General features: G+C 45.7%; 2 protein-coding genes across 3 annotated transcripts; one reads left to right on the top strand and one right to left on the bottom strand.

Annotated features, from left to right (window-relative positions):
- The first annotated feature begins 3,814 nt into the window (after positions 1 to 3,814).
- pde1ca (phosphodiesterase 1C, calmodulin-dependent a) lies at positions 3,815 to 14,511 on the top strand. The gene is made up of 17 exons (XM_035619811.2): positions 3,815 to 4,074; positions 6,097 to 6,147; positions 6,271 to 6,442; positions 7,349 to 7,462; positions 7,863 to 8,048; positions 8,302 to 8,368; positions 8,620 to 8,736; positions 8,940 to 9,080; positions 9,893 to 9,993; positions 10,291 to 10,419; positions 10,613 to 10,714; positions 11,642 to 11,762; positions 11,877 to 11,958; positions 12,070 to 12,190; positions 12,598 to 12,752; positions 13,379 to 13,564; positions 13,919 to 14,511. The coding sequence occupies exons 1-17, from the start codon at positions 3,990 to 3,992 to the stop codon at positions 14,077 to 14,079; spliced, it is 2,091 nt and encodes a 696-aa protein (XP_035475704.1). The 5' UTR covers positions 3,815 to 3,989; the 3' UTR covers positions 14,080 to 14,511.
- Positions 14,512 to 15,975: 1,464 nt separating this feature from the next.
- Positions 15,976 to 17,868, bottom strand: LOC118291217. 2 transcript variants are annotated; one of them, XM_035619277.1, is made up of 6 exons: positions 17,741 to 17,868; positions 17,477 to 17,612; positions 16,868 to 16,976; positions 16,675 to 16,794; positions 16,267 to 16,345; positions 15,976 to 16,141 (listed from the first exon to the last, which is right to left on the bottom strand). In XM_035619277.1, exons 2-6 carry the CDS (start codon positions 17,572 to 17,574, stop codon positions 16,050 to 16,052), a joined length of 498 nt encoding a protein of 165 aa, XP_035475170.1. In that variant the 5' UTR covers positions 17,575 to 17,612; positions 17,741 to 17,868; the 3' UTR covers positions 15,976 to 16,049. The 2 variants fall into 2 exon arrangements, with proteins under 2 accessions (XP_035475170.1, XP_035475168.1); XM_035619275.2 differs by lacking the exon at positions 17,741 to 17,868 and having other exon boundaries at positions 17,477 to 17,689.

Below are 17,868 nucleotides of genomic sequence, written 5' to 3'. Positions count from 1 at the left end.
GGGGTAAATGGTGCGACGTGGTGTCTGCGGTGTGATGAGGTTAATCCCGCCCCTTTTTTCCATGATGTGACCTTATAATCTCAGAGAATAATCAAGTGTGTGTTTTTTTTCTTCTTCTTCTTCTTCTTGAAATAGAACCCCTCCGCCGATCCCCGGGGCCTAATATGCTGCTGTGCATTAAATGAACAGACTGCACTTGACAGCGTCCCAACACAGTAGATCGAACAAGAACGTCGTCCTCGTTCATTAGCATGGTAGCTCTCCAGTGCAAACGACGCTACAGCCGGTTCCAAAGCTGAGCAGAGGTCCCTTTTTGTCCCTTTTGAGTTTTTGGAGTCAATGCTCTCCTCTCCCAACAACTTTCGCGGGTCGAGATGCCCGGGTGTAGATCCGCCGGTGCCGGAATTCGCTCTCGCGATAACTTACCGACGCCCGACCTTCCATGTCAAAAGGTGAGGCGTGAAGGGAGCCGGAGCGGGACTTTTATGGGTCATGTCTGCTCTCCGTGATTGGCTTCGTGGTGAAGACTTTATGGGGGATCGCAGGGAGGAGAAGGTGAAGGGCGGAAAAACAAAGAGATGATGAACATGTACAGGGAAATTTATCATATCCTCCTCTTCAGAAGAAGAAGACAGAAGAAGGGGGATCAGCAGTTTTACAACCAATACTCATATTGACAACCGTGGAGAGCTGAAATATGACCTTCTGATAATGTGTTGGTTCCCCTGACCCGCCGGCTGTCATCGGCCACCGCGTGTGACAACAGCACAGTAAAGGTCAGCGCAGCGTGACCTTTTGGGCGGAGTTGTCACCTTTGCTGCCGAACACACAGAGCTGATGTCCAGGGTGGAGAAATCGCCCTCTAACCCTCCGGCCACCGTGATGGATTCGATCTGGAGGCTTCACCCTCCTCATTCAGTGAGTATTGAGTCAATCGCCGCATCTGAAATTACACTTAATGCGCTGTCTCTTTAAAAGAGAAACCACTCATTAGGAGAGATTAACACCCTGTAATGAAGTCACATTAATGGCCGGCTCTCCACCTATAAGCTTAAAATAATATGCCGCAGGGATAATAACTCGCACCAGGGACAAGTCCGCGTACAAAGCCATTGCTTCTCGCCGTCGACCACTTTTAGATTTTCACGTTTTAATTAAAAACTAGCAGGCCCCCTGAAGGGAATCACTCCAAAAACAAACCTACATAATAAACAAAATATTATCCAAAAATGTCAGCAGCATGAATTTTTCTCCCTCTTTTAAACAAACACATGCGCGCAAATCAAATGAAACCAGGTTTGACCAGCGGCTGTTCTGCAGAATTTGACTCCAGCTGACTCACATCTTCAAGGGGCAGTGCGTGATGCACCGGGGGGGGGGGGGGGGCACATGATGGTTCAGCTCCTGCAAAATCCCAGAGGTTCATTCAAAGTCAGCACATTAACTCTTAAATAAATCGTCCTTAACTCTCCCCCGCACGTTCACCGTCAACAGTTATAGCGCGGGGGGGGGGGGGGGGGGTCACACCTCGGTACAGTGACGAGTTAACAAGGCGAGTCCCCGACCAGGCCCCAAATATGATGGAGCTTGTTGATCGTGATGGAATTGGCCGATTTCCACGTTAAAACGAGAGAACGAGAGCTGGAGACGCTCCTCGGGCCTCTTGCCAGCCCTGTCGGCTCTACTTTGTCAGACGTCACCGGGCCACGTCTCCGTGATGACGGGGGCTTTGGTTCGAGGGCGAGAGGCGCGTCTTTGGTCGTAATTTTTCAGTTTTGCCGGGTTCATGGACTCCAGTGGATGGATTGTGATGCCTCCTGATTGCTCGGCGACCCCTCCAGTCCTCGGGCGCCACACTGTGCCTCGACTGCGCAGTGCACACGCGGCTTAGATTATGCATGTGTGCATCTGAATCAGTTATTTCAATCATGTCTGTCATTTTTTCCAAAAGGTCGAGATGCAAAACAAATGTTTAAAATTCTCGGAATATATCAACAGCGCAGAAAAAAGCAAAAAATAAAATCTACTTGTCTCCGTAGAAATATGTTCAAACGGAGCTCCTCTCACACACTGTTGTTTGAATCATGCAATTTATGCAGTCGAGGGTTATGCATGCACGGCAATGACAGAGTTTTTGCACAGACATGCGTCAGACATCCGGGGTCAGAACCGGATGTCGGTTCCCATCGAACAGTCCAGCGAGACCAGACGACTCCTGCGGCTGCAGCCGTGACCTGTGAGCTGTCTGCCCCCTACTGGCCGGACGGCTGCACGACAGATGTGCTGTCTGAACGTGCAGCCTCAGCTTCTTACGTAATGTGACATTCATCGTCCCCTGGCAGAGCTCATCGCCGTGCACTGAGCAACTGTGTCGGTTTCAGTTCAGTGACACGGCGAGGGCCTCAGCACGGGTGGAGAGTCTCTTCACCAGTCCCCATCGTCGATTTCTTTTATTGCTCTAGTGTCTGTTGTGTTTCCTCAATCGTGTGACTTGTGGCATTTGAGTGGTTAAGGAGCTGAGACGCACATGTTGGTTAGAATCCAGGCCAGAGGGAAGGACGTCTTGTGGTATAGTTTATATTGAGAGACGACCACTGAGGGGACAACATGGGGGGGGGGGGTTTCGACGGATACAGAAGACGCTATAGGGTGAAGGGGTCCTCTCAGGAGGCCGCGCGAGAGAGATCTGTGTCGACTGTTTCGAAAAAAAGAAAATGTGTGAACCCAGTGAAAAAGTGTTGACACGTTTGCAAGGGAAGACTTCTGCTGTGCTAAGAAGGCGGTGATGGAGATTAAGTGGAGCCCAGTTTCATGCAACGCGCCACAGCGATTGAGGAAAAACTGTAACACTTATTTGCTTTAACACTTAAAACTGACGCATGGTGAAAAAAATGTATGTTTTTTTTAATATTATATTGTCATATCCTGCTCTAGAAGATTTCTAATGTCACAATATTTTAGCTCAATTCCACCACATTCTCTACATGAGACCTCCTGTATAAGGTACATTGAGGTCTCACAGTGCTGATGTTTGACCACTAGATGGAGACCTCGTACCACTTTTTTGCCTCAGGAAAAGCCCAGTGAGTGAGACACACAGATAAATGTACACAAATGTCTTTGGGAACATGGAACAAGACTGAATAATTTATTAAGTTTGTTATAAGGTGGATTAAACAGGCTCACCAAGAATTATTTATTAATGCTTTTGCTGTGGGATAAAGTATCACACTGTTTAAAAAAAAGGCAACATAATTATTGTAGTTTACAGACAGAAAAAAGTCCCAAACAATCAAATATAACCCTAAAAAACCCCGAATTATTTAGACATTTATTTTTCAAAAATCATAATATTATGAGAATTTAGTCATAACTTTTAGGAGAAAAAGTTCATAATATTACAAGAATTTAGTTGTAATTTAACGTTTAAAAAGAACGCAATTATTATTCTCATGATATTACGACTTTATTTTTGAAATCTTTTTTAAATGTCAAATGACCCTAAAACTCAATTTGTGCAATTACAAATCATGTCGTGCGCTCAAAAATACTAATGACCCTTATTTGACTCTATGGAATAATATCTTCTTCATCCTCGTCTTCTTCATCCTCTCCTTCTTCCTCTTTGAGTTTCAACAGCAGCTTGTGTCCTAGATGTTTTACTACCACCATCTTCTGGACTCACTTCATCCCTACACTGTGCCAGATGTCCCTCATCAGTCTCGTCGTCGGGAAGTGCTGAGTCCTCCTGCATGGATCAGAACGTGGCCCTGGGATGAGGAGCAGGGAGGAGGGGGCGGGAGTGCCGAACGCTCGGCAGCGTCCTCCATCCTCCAGCAATCACTGCCAGGGTTACAGCCTCCCATGGGGGGGGGGACGACAAGCCTCCGAGTTCCCCTCCTCTCCTGGGAGCTCCTGGCGCTCTGCTCTCTCCACACCCCATTCGCTGTCAGAAGGCGAGCAGAGGAGTGAACACCACGAGCCACACAATGACAGAGCCCACGTCCAAGAAGCAGGGATTCAAGAAGTGTCGGAGTGCCACCATCAGCATCGATGGCTTCAGCTTCACCATCGGTAAACAAATCTCCTTTTTTTTGACAGGAATCAAGCCGCAGGTGAATATCAGTCAATTACAAAATCCTGGCCTACTCCCACATCATGATAATCATCATGATAATATTTAAAAAGTATCTATACACTTCTTTAGTGGTGTGGTTTGCTGACTAAAAAGAGTCAAAGACAACACTGGTCTTTCTCTCAAGTTTGTTTTGGCATCTTTAAATTCGTCCACAGCAAATTCAAGTACGCGAATGAGCAACTTCTTTGGTACAGAAGCTCGGGGGGGGGTTCGATTCCCGGACGGGACAGGAAGATTGAAACCTGTTACTGTAAATTGCTTTTGGACGAAAGCGTCAGCAGATTGAATTTGATTTTAAATGTTATACCTGCTGGATAGGTCACATATTACCTGATGCTAATCCTGAAGGCATTTGCTTCTCTGAGGCTGCAGGTGACGTCTGTCGCAGCATCTCGCTCCTCATTTCCAAGTCTTACAAGTTAGACATTATGTTTTCAAACTTCAAAATGATTCCTCTTACTTGAAAGAATATACCGACAGGCATTTAGTTTCCAAATCAATGAAAAACACTTTGGCAAAGTTGCATCGCTTTAAATAGTTTTCTCCTTTGGGTTCATAAATGACGGTCAGCGTTTCCTAGGAGATGAGATAGGAAGCACCGAAGCTCCTTTCCATATCGTTTAGAGAACTCAAACAGCTCTTACCATGACTGCCCTCATCATTTCACTTCAAAAGCCAAATAGATGATGTGCGTGTGTTTACAGGTTGCCGTCTCCATGGGAACCAGAATCGAAAACGACTGTCATTTTGACTTTCCTCAGTTGCCATGACGCTGCGCTCGGGGAGTCATTATCGCTAATGAAGTGGCCTCGGTCGCATACTGTACACTGGCCGTTCCTCGTCTCCTCCCCGTCGTGCTAATTTCATACGTGCTCAGCATCCGCCAATCAAACTCTCTCTCTCACATACACACACACACACACACACACACACACACACTGTGGGGCGGCCGGGGCCAAGGAGGTGGAGTGGGTTGTCGACAAATCAGCGGGTTGGCGGTTTCGATCCCCCGGCTGCATGGGCAAAGATTACCAGCTGATGTGCTGTCAGTGCCGCCAGTGGGTGAGGACGGGACGTACGCGAGTCGAGACGTGTCTATATATAGATGCTCCGTATGAATGTGACTCCGGGTGGTATATTTAAGAGCAGAATTCACACACGTGCACTTAACTAGTCCTCTCGAGACCGGGAGGGGTCGGGTGTCTCCTGGTCCTTCCATTCATCTCTGTCTCTCATCCTGCTCCAGAAGAATGATTTGACTCGTTGTCTTGTTTGTGTTATGAACCCCGAGTCATGATTTGAATTGTGTTAATTGTTTTGCGGTTCTCCATCCCTGGCTCAGGTGGGAACCAGCTCTGTTTTGTTCTTCAGGTATCCAGTTGTAGGTCGCGTCTGCGCCAAGTTGCAATAGCAGCCCTGGTAGCTGTTTATGATATGTAAGTGGGTATAAGATCCCTGTATTTTACAAATTCTTCTTTTGTGATTTAGGTAAGTTAGGAAAAATTCATATTCAGCTGGTATCGTTCGTTATTTTGGCCTTTTCCACGCTGATTTAACAACAAATCTTTTTTCTTTCTGTGTTGCATTCTGCGGTGGCGCTGATTTTACTAGGGAGAAAGAAATGAGGGGGAGTTTATGTTATGCTCAGGTTTCCCCTATAGGCCGGGGGCGTAACACATGCATGTGTGACATGTATTTCTGGTTCAAGGTGCCCGTTAAATAGTGCAGATTTAATTTGTGAACTCAGTGAAATTCGGTGTTCTCGGGAACACTTGTCTGACTGCGTGCACAGGTTGAAGATGTGTCCAGGAATAACACAAAGTCACCAAACTGAATGTGCTATAGTTAGAATCACAAAGGCGCAGGTTGTCCCACTTTAACGGGCGCAACAGGAGAGCGAGGGAGACTGACAACTGAGCTCATGAAATAGAATAAATTCTTAATTCTTCTCTCCACAGTTGCCAATGAGGCAGGGCAGGGCGGCCGCTGTCCACTGGCCCGCTTTGCACGTGAGTTCCCCACATCACATCACATCACATCACATCACATCACATCACATCACATCAGAGCCTTTCAAATTTCCAGTTCACCTCTGGAAAATCAGTAAAGATCTTTGTTTGGAAATTGTTTAGGCTCATTGTCCCAGAATGCACTTTGCACCACCGCCACCACAGCCGACGCTGGCCCCACCGCCGCCGACGGCCACAAAGGAGGTGCGACGGGCCCTCGCAGTGCCGAGGAGATCCTGGCCGATGAGCTGCCGATCCCGGACGCACCTGACGCGATGGAGAAGACGGCGCTCAGGTCCTCTCATGTACACACAATGCACAATGTGCTGCGGGGCAACTCTGACAATCTGCCAGGGCAACAGTGGAAAGAGGCTTATTGGGTTATGTAAGGGGTTTCTGGGCAGGAAACACAGGGGCAGGAAGTTGGAACTATAAGGGGATATATATATTATGGGGCACTTATTTTCAAGAGGCGCACGCTGAAAATATCAGTAGCACGTCGCCATATTTAGCTTCAAAACATTTAAATTAAAATTGTGTGAATTTTCTTTAGTCACTTTTTTACCACATTTACAGCAATATTTGTGCACTTTGTCATTTTTACTTTTTTCATATATATATATATATATATATATATATATATTTTCCATTATATTCATCGTATTTTCATAAGGAAAATGTCAATGTAAAATTTTAATATTGAATTTAAACCTACATATTGATTTTAAAACCTAAATGTTCATAGGCTAAATGTCACGGTCATATACAATATTTAGATGTCACATTTTGGGATAGATTTAACATTTAGACTTATATTTAACATTTTAAATTTAACAATGACATTATCTTTAATATATTTTTCTCTCCCAAAAAAGTCATTATGACAAATCTCACAAATATTGCTGTAGATCTGTTTAAAAAAAAAGTGGCCTTTTCTGACCACTTTAAAAATATATATTTTTAGATCTAAATATGGTAAAATGGTGCTGTTAATTTCCGTGTATAATATACTGAGGCATGAGACTTTAATTCTGGATGAAGGTCGAAGCCTCTAATATTACAGGTACTTCAGGTTTACATCCTTCTCTCCCTGACTTGTGATTCAACTATTCAAAATGAAACCTGCGGTGTTTACCGTCCGAATGACGTGGCGATGCTGATGTTGCGGATGTTGCCGTGGGCGGCGGCTGTGCACTTGCAGGCTGCGGTGTCTTGTGAAGCAACTGGAGCGGGGGGAGGCGTCCGTGGTGGAGCTGAAGAAGAACCTGGAGTACGCCGCCTCCGTCCTCGAGAATGTTTACAATGAGGAAACCAGGTACGGAGCTTTTCAGTGTGCTCAGCACTGATTTTTTTTATATCAAAGCATAAATAAACATGTACAGAAATTGTAAAGTATGGCTCTTGAACCCTGCCTGGTCCCACATCTAATCGAAAGACACATTCTGATTCCTTTACATTTGTAGTGCAGAAAGAGCACAATGTTGAAATTCTTCATTCCAAGAAGAAGTCTGTGTTCCAAATTTGACTTGACGCTGCAGCTTTAAGGTATCACTGTGTTTTTAACTCCACTCCATTTGGCAGAGATGACGATTCGCCGAAAGATTTGCCCTCATGTCAATTGCTGGTGTGAAAGGTCTTGATGAATGAACAGCAATAAGCAGCGTATGATTTTTTTTCCCCGGCTGGTGTTTTTCGGTGAATCTGCCTCTTTTCAGCAGGCGGCTGGCCGACCCGGAGGACGAGCTCCGGGACATCCAGTCGGACGCCGTGCCGTCAGAGGTCCGGGACTGGCTGGCCTCCACCTTCACCCGCCAGAGGGGCCTGATGCTGCGGCGCAACGAGGACAAGCTGCGCTTCCGCAGCATCGTCCACGTGGTGCAGGCCGGCATCTTCGTGGAGAGGTCTGGCTCGGGATTAGAAAAAGTCCAACCAGGAATCCTGTTTGATTGTTTTTATCTTATTTCAACATTCCATGATTAATCAAATGATAACAATTCAAACACTCTCTTCACATTTGAGCGATAGATAGAAAACGTTGCTCGAAAGAAAAAGGAAAAAATTCAAAGTCTTCCCACATTATCCAGAGAGGAGTTGAGTGTGTGTTGGCTTAGTTTTGACATTATGTATTTTCCGTGTGTGTCTGTATTGCGACAGGATGTACAGACGGAACTCCAACATGGCAGGTTTCAGTTATCCCCCGAACGTCATCACTGTGCTCAAGGTATCGATGTGTGTTTCTGTTTATTATCCAAATGGCGTGAGGCGATTATTCAGATCTTTCATCCTTTCACAATTTATCCACATGCTTTTTTCTTCATAAGATAGGTTTTAAAGACGCGCCACATGCTGAGTTTTTTTTAATTTCTAATCAAGTGTTTGTTTTCTTGTCTATGATATCTTGAGAAAAATTACAAGAAAAAAAAATACCATTCATGTGCCACTGACACTTTTGCCTGCACGCGTCCGTCCCAGCGCGTGGACACGTGGTCCTTCGATGTGTTCGAGCTGAACGACGCCAGCGGAGACCACGCTCTGAAGTTCGTCCTGTACGAGATCCTCACCAGATACGACTTGATCAATCGCTTCAAGGTACGACAGTGCGGGGCAGATAGGCGAGGGGGCCTGTGGGACCGGTCGCACGCCGTGTCCCACAGCGATACCAACGCTTAGAAAGACGGAAAGTCTGCGTTTGAAAGTGTGAAATCTATCTTTGCTCGCGTGATGTGATGAATAGAGGACTGGCTCAAAATACCTTATTCAGAAAAAAGGGGGCCCATTCTCCTTCCGGTCAGGTCCCCGTTCCCGCGCTCATGCTGTTTGTGGAGTCGTTGGAGGTGGGCTACAGGAAGTACAAGAACCCCTACCACAACCTGATGCACGCCGCCGACGTCACGCAGACCATCCACTTCCTGATCCTCAAGACCGGCATGGTGGTGAGTCCGGAGTCGGCTGGACGCCGACGGGGGAGAAACAAGGGAAAAACTAAAAAATTATTTCACAAAAGAAGGAAAGACAAAATTGTTTGACACTTTAGGAAAACTCGTCGAGTTTTCCATAACTGAAGACCCTGTCGTGTAGGAATTTAAATATCCATAACTGAAGACCCTGTCATGTAGGAATTTAAATATCCATAACTGAAGACCCTGTCATGTAGGAATTTAAATATCCATAACTGAAGACCCTGTCATGTAGGAATTTAAATATCCATAACTGAAGACCCTGTCATGTAGGAATTTAAATATCCATAACTGAAGACCCTGTCATGTAGGAATTTAAATATCCTTTTATCATTTACATTCAGCCACTTATGTCACAGCTAGAAATTCATGTTTGGGACCAGTGACAAGTATAAAACAGTTATTGGATCCTGCAGATCTCAGGGCGATGCTGCTGATTTCCTCTCCTTTTGTCTGGAACTTTATTATGACGCTGGTGTTTTTTTTAATTTGCCTCATCCTCAAATATGCGATCTGTCCACAGCCGTCTTTGTTCACGGTTGTGCATCTGAGGCTCTGACAGATCGGTTAGCCTGTCGTCGTTCTGATCTGGTCCCTTTACTGGAGGATTAGAGTGTAAAGGATCACTCGCCGTTAATCTCCGTTGATGAAGTAGCTTCTGTGATCTGAAAAAAAAAAAAAAAAGGTGTAGGTCAAGAGTGCAATAGCTTCTGTTACCATGGCAACTCTCACTCCCCTGGTGTCTATCTCATTCTCTCTCTCTCTCTCTCTCTCTCTCTCTCTCTCAGCACTGGCTTACTGAGTTGGAGATCTTCGCCATAATCTTCGCAGCCGCCATCCACGACTACGAACACACGGGGACCACCAACAACTTCCATATTCAGACCAGGTAATTTCCACTGGGCTCCATGTATTTGCCACATTTTGAATTGCTGCAGTTGCTGAGGACACTGAGGGCAATATGTCTCCACGATTAGAAAGAGAAAAATGATCATTTTGCACACTCATCGCCCAGAACACAACCAGAATGGGCCAAGGGCCTTTCCATCCCTCCACCTATGGTGTCGCGGAAGTCCGTTCTGTAGTTTTTTTTGCCCAATACGCCCGACAAACCGACAAACGACCCGACAAATGGTACAAACTGAGGCGTGTGTGAAAGATGAACCCAGCCGCGTGGCGTTTGCAGGTCGGACACGGCCATGTTGTACAACGACCGAGCTGTGCTGGAGAACCACCACATCAGTGCGGCCTATCGCCTCCTGCAGGACGACGACGAGAAGAACATCTTCTCCAATCTCAACAAAGACGACTGGAGGTGAGAGCAGCAGACGGTCCCCCTTGCATTCATTCTTTGGGTCGGACACGCCCCAACTAATGTCAATAATTAAGCTAGCGTCGTCAAGTCGGCTTCAGGGCCTTGACCTAAATTATGACATCCGCATCATCAACGAAAAAAGTTATTTCAGTTCACCTCCAATGTAATATTTCCCCATCCTCCGCCCTTTCAGGGAACTGCGGGCCCTCGTGGTGGAGATGGTGCTGGCCACCGACATGTCGTGCCACTTCCAGCAGATCAAGGGCATGAAAAGCCTCCTGCAGCAGCCTGAGGCGTGAGTAGAGGGTTCCGCTCGGGAGTCGTCGTCAGTCTCACCCAGGTTGTGAACGGCGTCTCTCGGGTCCCTTCACAAATCCCATAACCTCGGTGCGGATCGCGACACTATCAAATCGTGAGGCAAAGTTGGGTTCAAGTGTGTGAACATTTCAGATATTATAACAGGTAAAAAAATAAAAAAAAAAGAAAGAAAAAAAGCTTTGTATTGTAGCAATGTTGTTTTAGCTGAAAGCAATCTGATTTTACTTGCACTGATTTTTTTAGTATGTACAGGTTGACATTTTTGTTCCATATTTTTCCTTTAAAGTTTCTTTGTATTTTGTTAGGTACTGTCAGCCAGGCCTTTCTCCCTAAAACCTTTGTCTTTGACACACACTTAAAATATATACCTATTATTTCTCTGGAAAATTACTTACTCTTTAAATCTAAATGTCATCGCACAGTTCTGGCTTTGCCAGACATTAGTAATGGCAAATGTACTCTTAACATGTGAAATGTCTGGAAAGCTTTGACAAAATATTTCTTAATAATATATGACTTTTTATTTTTTCTCCATCCGAGAGATTCATGCTGGTGTTTCCTTCATTTCGCCACTTGGGGGCAGCAGAAACAACCTCTTAACACAACATTGACATACAGAATCATCATCATCATCATCAAGTCGACCAACGTGTTTGCAAACACTCTGCTGACTCGCATATATGGAATATGATAGAATTAAAATAGGGTTTAATGAAAATAATGTGTGAGGGGCAACAAAAGGCAATCAATACCGTTGCTATAATACTTAATATTTCGATTTTTGAAGTTGTGAGACAGTATAACATGAATTATTCTATATGATATATATCCAAATGTCCCCCTGCTGGAGGAGTTCTTCAGACATGTGCACAAATGATGTGATGAATCTGATTTGTATTTGCAGGATCGACAAACCGAAGGCCTTGTCTCTGCTGCTGCACACTGCCGACATCAGCCACCCTGCGAAATGCTGGAACCTCCATCACCTGTGGACCACGTCGCTGCTGGAGGAGTTCTTCAGACAGGTCTCTGCCGGCTCATGTTTGGGTCAATCGCTTACTGACGTCTTGATATTAAAACAGAGACAATGAGTAAAAGAGGATAGTGAAATTGGGTGACCTGTGACGTTGAACTTCCAGGGTGATAAGGAAGCGGAGCTGGGCCTCCCCTTCTCCCCCCTGTGCGACCGCAGCTCCACCATGGTGGCACAGTCCCAGATAGGTAACGCTCACTGACACACGCCACTACTGTAATGCTGCTCGGTGCGGGGATTCACCTCGGACCCCGAGCAGTGACTGTATCCGTCGGGCCGTGGCCACTGTTTTCCTGCAGGTTTCATCGACTTCATCGTGGAGCCGACCTTCACCGTGTTGACGGAGATGATCGAGAAGATCGTGACACCGGTCATGGAGGAGGCGTCGCACTCTGGATTTGCCAGCTTCAGGCTGTCCAGGTGACACACCCCATGCACTCACGAACGCAGACACAAATGATAAACCTTTTTTTTTTTTGGCCCTCTGTCATGATTTTGCTCACATATTTTGTTCAGGTATGATACGGAAACAGAATTTCAGATTTCAGCAAAATATGTGGTGTCATATTTTCATTCCCTGTCAACGTAAACCATAACAATGGCATCGATATTTGATTGACATATGTCAGACCTTGAATCATTTTTTTAAATGTGTGATTTCTGTGACACAAATTGTGTTAGTATATAATTCGGACACAAGATGGCACTGCAGGGCCACGTGATGAGAAGTGAAAAAGGAACGAGTTGTCATTATTCTTTTTAATAAAAGTGTGTGGATGCAGATGGAAGAGATTTTTTTTTCTTTTCTTTTTCTGACGGTCCAACAGTATCTGTGCCTGCGACGGGAAGCACTCCAGCGTGAAGAGCACGGGGTCGGACGCCGGCTGCTCCCTGACCCCGGTGGACTTCAAGAGCTTCAAGGTCACGTGGAACCAAGAGATCGATCACAACAGGGAGTTGTGGAAGGCCCAGGCAACCAAAGGTACAGACAGTAGCCACTGTGTTCTCTCACCAATCTCTCATGCTAAATGAGTTATATTAATAAGTCCTAATAAGATCCACGTTTTCAAATACCGAGCTCTAGCTCCCAAGTGCGATCTTTTTCCAAGGCATGTTCATGGCCGGGACAGTCCCAATTTATTTCTATATTTCTTAGATGAAAATGGTAAATCTTGTAGTTTTACGTTTTGTGGTGAAATGTATACATGAATAATAAGACGTGCACATTTCGTGTTAGGCTATGGGTGAACTGCGGCTTTATGTTTTTGTATTTATTCACTCAGCTCCACTCCCACCGGTCTAGTTAGCCAGTTAAATAACAAGGAGCTTGCGTGAGTCCGATCCCCCGTAACGTTTATTTTATGACGTGACACAAAAATCAATATGCCGTCTGTCGCCGGCAAGTGTTAGTGAGGTCGCTACCAAATCGTCCTTCAGGCATTCGTGGAGTGAAAAAGTAACAAGTGGAATCCCCGGGAATACTCCTTTGTCACCTTTTCCAGGAAACTGACAGGGGAATCTGACATTAAACTCATACATTTTGTGTGTGTGTGTGTGTGTGTGTGTGTGTGTGTGTGTGTGTGTGTGTGTGCGCGCGCGCGCGCGCAGGACAAGATGAGGCGAAAAAGGGTGTGGAGGCGCAGGAGGAGGTGGAGCAAGAGCCTAAAGGGGAAGAAGGAGACGATGCTTCAGGAGAGGCTGCAGGATCACAACCGAACGACACGGAGGAGAAGAAACCCGGCGGTCCCACAGAGAAGAAGCAGCCGCAGCAGCAGCGGCGGCAACGTCCGAACGGTTTGCAATCTGTTTGATATTTTCACTTGGACATTTCAAAGTCCAAGAGGCAAATATTGTACTTCTTGGGTAACACCTGTAAGAGATATAGCCACTAGTTATCGTGCAGATTAAGATTCCACATGTTCAAGTCCATTTTGCCAATAATACTTTTACTACCAGGTCAAATATTTTTAGTTTTTCGTTTGTATTTACACTGTGGCACTGCAGATATTACTCAACACCACTGCATATATATCTATACAGTATATATATATATATATATATATATATATATATATATATATATATATATATATATATATATATATATATTATTATTATTAATCGGATGTGACTCTACTTTCTCTGCAGACCCTAAGCCCGACTGCCCTGTGGTCCACTACTGCAAGAGACCCAGCTACTGCGCCAGCTCCTACCGGCTGCTCAGGTCGAAGGTCACCGAGTTGCGGCCCATTGATGCCAGGGGCAAAGCCAGGAGACTGGAGTGCATCTCCCTGCGCCGGCGAAAGTGAAGGGTCGGGGGGCCGGAGTTTTACTCACAAGGCTCAAAATAAAGATATGGCGGATAGAAGCGGCGACGTGGTTCGTCAGTAGCTTTCCATCTCGTCTGGTTTATCGTTATTGATAGACAGTAATAATTCTCCACTTTGCACAGGTCAAAAGCACAGTTCACAACTTGATTTTGGCATTTCCTGTTTTAGCCTCCTCGCTTGTCAGCATCTGAAGGTTTAGTAATAAAAGATCTTCCTGATTTGATAAAGGACAACGTTGTATTGATGTTTCTGCCCACGACATCATTGAATGTGCTGCACAGCTATTTTCCCATCGTGTTTCATGTTATCTATCCTGGTTTCATGATACAATACTTTCTTTCTTTCTGTTTTTAATTTTGTCACATTCTTGAATCTTTCAGCGTGTCCCCGTGCACATGTGCAGCCGCTGTATTGGACCCTTCGGAAAAATAGTTAAAGGAAGTCAGCCCTCAGGGAACCTTCACAAATTCGTAGGGGAACGTCTCAGATTGACTTTGGACTGAGTCCGTGTAATCTAATCTAATTTGGGGGTTTTTCATTCAAAATGCTTCGGCCATGAAACGGATTTAAACGTGTGTAGCGCCAAAGAAATTGACACGGCAATATTCAGTCATGGTCCTGTAGAACCCAACTTGCAACAGGAAACAGGAAAATATATATATATATATATATATATATATATATATATATATATATATATGCAGCAATATATGCAGCAATGTAATACATGTTCTCCAGTGCCACATGATGGACATCGAAAGTTTGAGGAATGTGCAGTCCGTCACGTTTAGTGCACCGCGCCGAGGAAATATAATCCTCATCTGCGGCCTTAATTATGATCCTCACGCCGCCACCATCTATTTTGCCGTACTCTTTGACCCCCGTTGCGTCGATTCCGATGTGCGCGTGTGCAGCACATCGTTCACCGGGGCCCCGCAGCCATTCTGTCGTGATGGAGTGCAGATCGCCCCGGATCGTGCAGACGCCTGCCACTCGTTTCTCAGAGCCTCGCTGCCGTTCGGCTCGGGGAGAAAGAGACGCCAAATTCCACTATTCTCCAGCCACAGTGTGTGAGTGAGGGAGGGGAAGGGAGGAGAGGGAGGGCAGGTCTTAGTGATGGATGGCAAAGCCCAGTAGAGCATATTGCTCCCTTAATAAAAGCTTCCCTGCAATCTCAACACAGCTAACTGTGATGTGGTGTGTGTGTGTGTGTGTGTGTGTGTGTGGGGGGGTCTCTCTCTCTCTCTCTCTGTCTGCGGTTGCCCTCCCGGACACCACCGTAATCTTTAAAGGTGAAAACTGGTTTAGGTGAAGTATGATACCTCTTGTCAGCCTGCGATTCACCTCCGAGCCCCATCCGGAGGTGCAGTTTATTCACACCAAGTGGTTCTCTGTTGGAGTGTGTGCAGTTTCTCCTCTCTTTGCTCTTTGCCCAGGACAAACAGAAAGAACAGGACAGAAGGCATCATCACGATTTTACCCGGTTTCTTAAAACCCCCCCACAGCTCTGCCTGGGAAATTGCACCGGGTGAGTTCCATGAAATGTTCCTGCTTCATAAGTAAAAACAATATATGGAACCATCGCTACGATATTAGACTGTCATGTCTTTGTTCCTTTCATTAGTCATTTATATATTTGTCAACCAGTTCCTCAAATGCGCTTAAAAACCGAGAACCAAAACTTAAAACTGAATAATTGGTTCGGCCATTTTTGCAAATCATATCATTACAAAATGAGACATAACGTTTCACAAGATACGGTACGATAAGTGAGGATATGTGAAAACCGTGTAGACTTAATGGAATCATAATTCAATTCACTCATGCACTTATTGCACAAGGAACACAGAAAATAAACCCAAAACACACAGCAAGCATAGGTAAAATTGTGCCTTTAATAATTCAGTTTTGTTTTTTTCCAGCCATTCATAAAAATCAGTCGTATCCAGTCAATAGACAGTGCAGTCGGCAGAGGAGCGCTGGGTGCACTGGAAGTCGCTGGTGACCTCTTTGTAACCTCTGGCTTCAGTTAGACCACTTCCTGTTGGAGAAAATATAGGGGGGGGGGGGCAGAATGTAGGAGAAATAGCTCTACTGCACAACTCTACAAGAATGCACCGACAATTGTTAGCAAAAAAGGCTGTCGGTGGTTTCGTCTGGGCTCACCTTCCATCAGGTTGTAGAGGTTGCAGTAGTTGGTGCCGTGGTCTTTAATGGCATACCAGCTCTCCGAGACGGACATGGCCTAGAGACACACATTTATGAACTGTGTTACAAAAGGCTATTCCAACAAAACTTTGCAAAAGGATGGGTCGGGGCCAAGAAGGACCCCGTCGTCATTTTGGTGCTGCTCCGAACAAGGGGGCGGACCCAGGATTTCACTCGATGATTCAATCAGAGCTGTAGTGCCACCTACTGGTGACGGGGAAGTTAACCTCACGCGCCAATTTGCATCAGACCCCCCATGGTCTGGTCTACACTCGGACTAAAATCCGTCCCGATGCCCTGTGAGAAATCGACGAGTCTCAAAGTGTCGCTCAATGCCACGGAGTTAGAGCCGAGGCTAACACCTACCGACACGTGGCAGCTGGTGAAGAAGTGAGAGGAGGCCAGCCGGAAGTTGATATCGTCCACTTTCCTCTCAAAGTGAGTCGTGTGCTTGGCGGCTATGAAGTGGACCGTGGCCGACTGCAGCTGTGGAGAGACGGTTAAAAGCCATCATCTTTTATTTTCATTGTGCCGATCTCGAGCAGCGGGATACGCGCACCTTGTACAGGCACCTCTGTCCTCCCGTGGTGCAGCCGGCCGCGCTGCTCCACCTCTTGATCTGCGAGGCCAGGGCCTCGCTCACCACTTGACACGGTATCCCAAAGTACCTGCACGGGAAAAAACACAAAGTACACTCGCTGAAGATCCCTGGAAGCCGTCGGGTTCTAATTGATAAAGTCTCCAATGTGAGCGTTTGACTGTATATATAAATATATATATATACACACATATATATATAATGTGTGCTATAGCAAGTTTTCCATTCACACCGTGGCCTGTGTGATTTGACTGGCCTGTTAAATCCATCGGTGAGTTGACTGGATTCTTGCGCATGAAACGATAAAATACAAATTCAATCCAATTTCTGAATGTTGCCGATTAAGCTTGCCTGCCAGAAACACAATGTGACGATTCATGACGCATGTCGCCGACTTTGTAGCTGACAGTTGAAAAAGTTCCCCGAAGAAATCTTGTGAGCTTCACTGTGGATGTGAAAAAAAACCCCCAAAGTTTTTCCTTCATAGTCATTTTGCGCAGGCTTCTTCAAATCCCTTGCATGACACATCCGACATAACACATCTCGCGCAGAAAATGAGACACGACGTACCATTCCACCTTGCACTGGGCATGGAGCGGTCCGGCACAACAGAGCTCCGAGGCCCCGGCGACCAGGAGGACCGCGAGGAGCCAGTGGCCTGGAGTCATTCTGCAAACAAACTTCCCTCTGCGAAGTTCAGCCAAGACTGAAAAGGCCGATCACAGCTCCCGCGAGTGAGAGGACATAAACATTAAAAAAAAAACAAGAGAGAAAAACACAGAATCACAAGACGATCATGTGCTTTTTCTCTCAACAGCCCTAAATTCAATTTACCTCTTAGGATGAGGCCACGACGAAAGGCCGCAAAGATGTTTGATTTACGGAGACACCTAGAGGCCGCGACGGAAGATACACTCTCTTCCACTTTTGACTCTAAAACATACTCATACTGTACCAGGAAA

This window comes from Scophthalmus maximus, chromosome 21 (assembly GCF_022379125.1).
Source record: "Scophthalmus maximus strain ysfricsl-2021 chromosome 21, ASM2237912v1, whole genome shotgun sequence".
NCBI classification, from domain to species: Eukaryota; Metazoa; Chordata; class Actinopteri; order Pleuronectiformes; family Scophthalmidae; genus Scophthalmus; species Scophthalmus maximus.
Note: the sequence above shows the minus strand (reverse complement) of the source record. Positions and strands in the feature narration are given on the sequence as shown.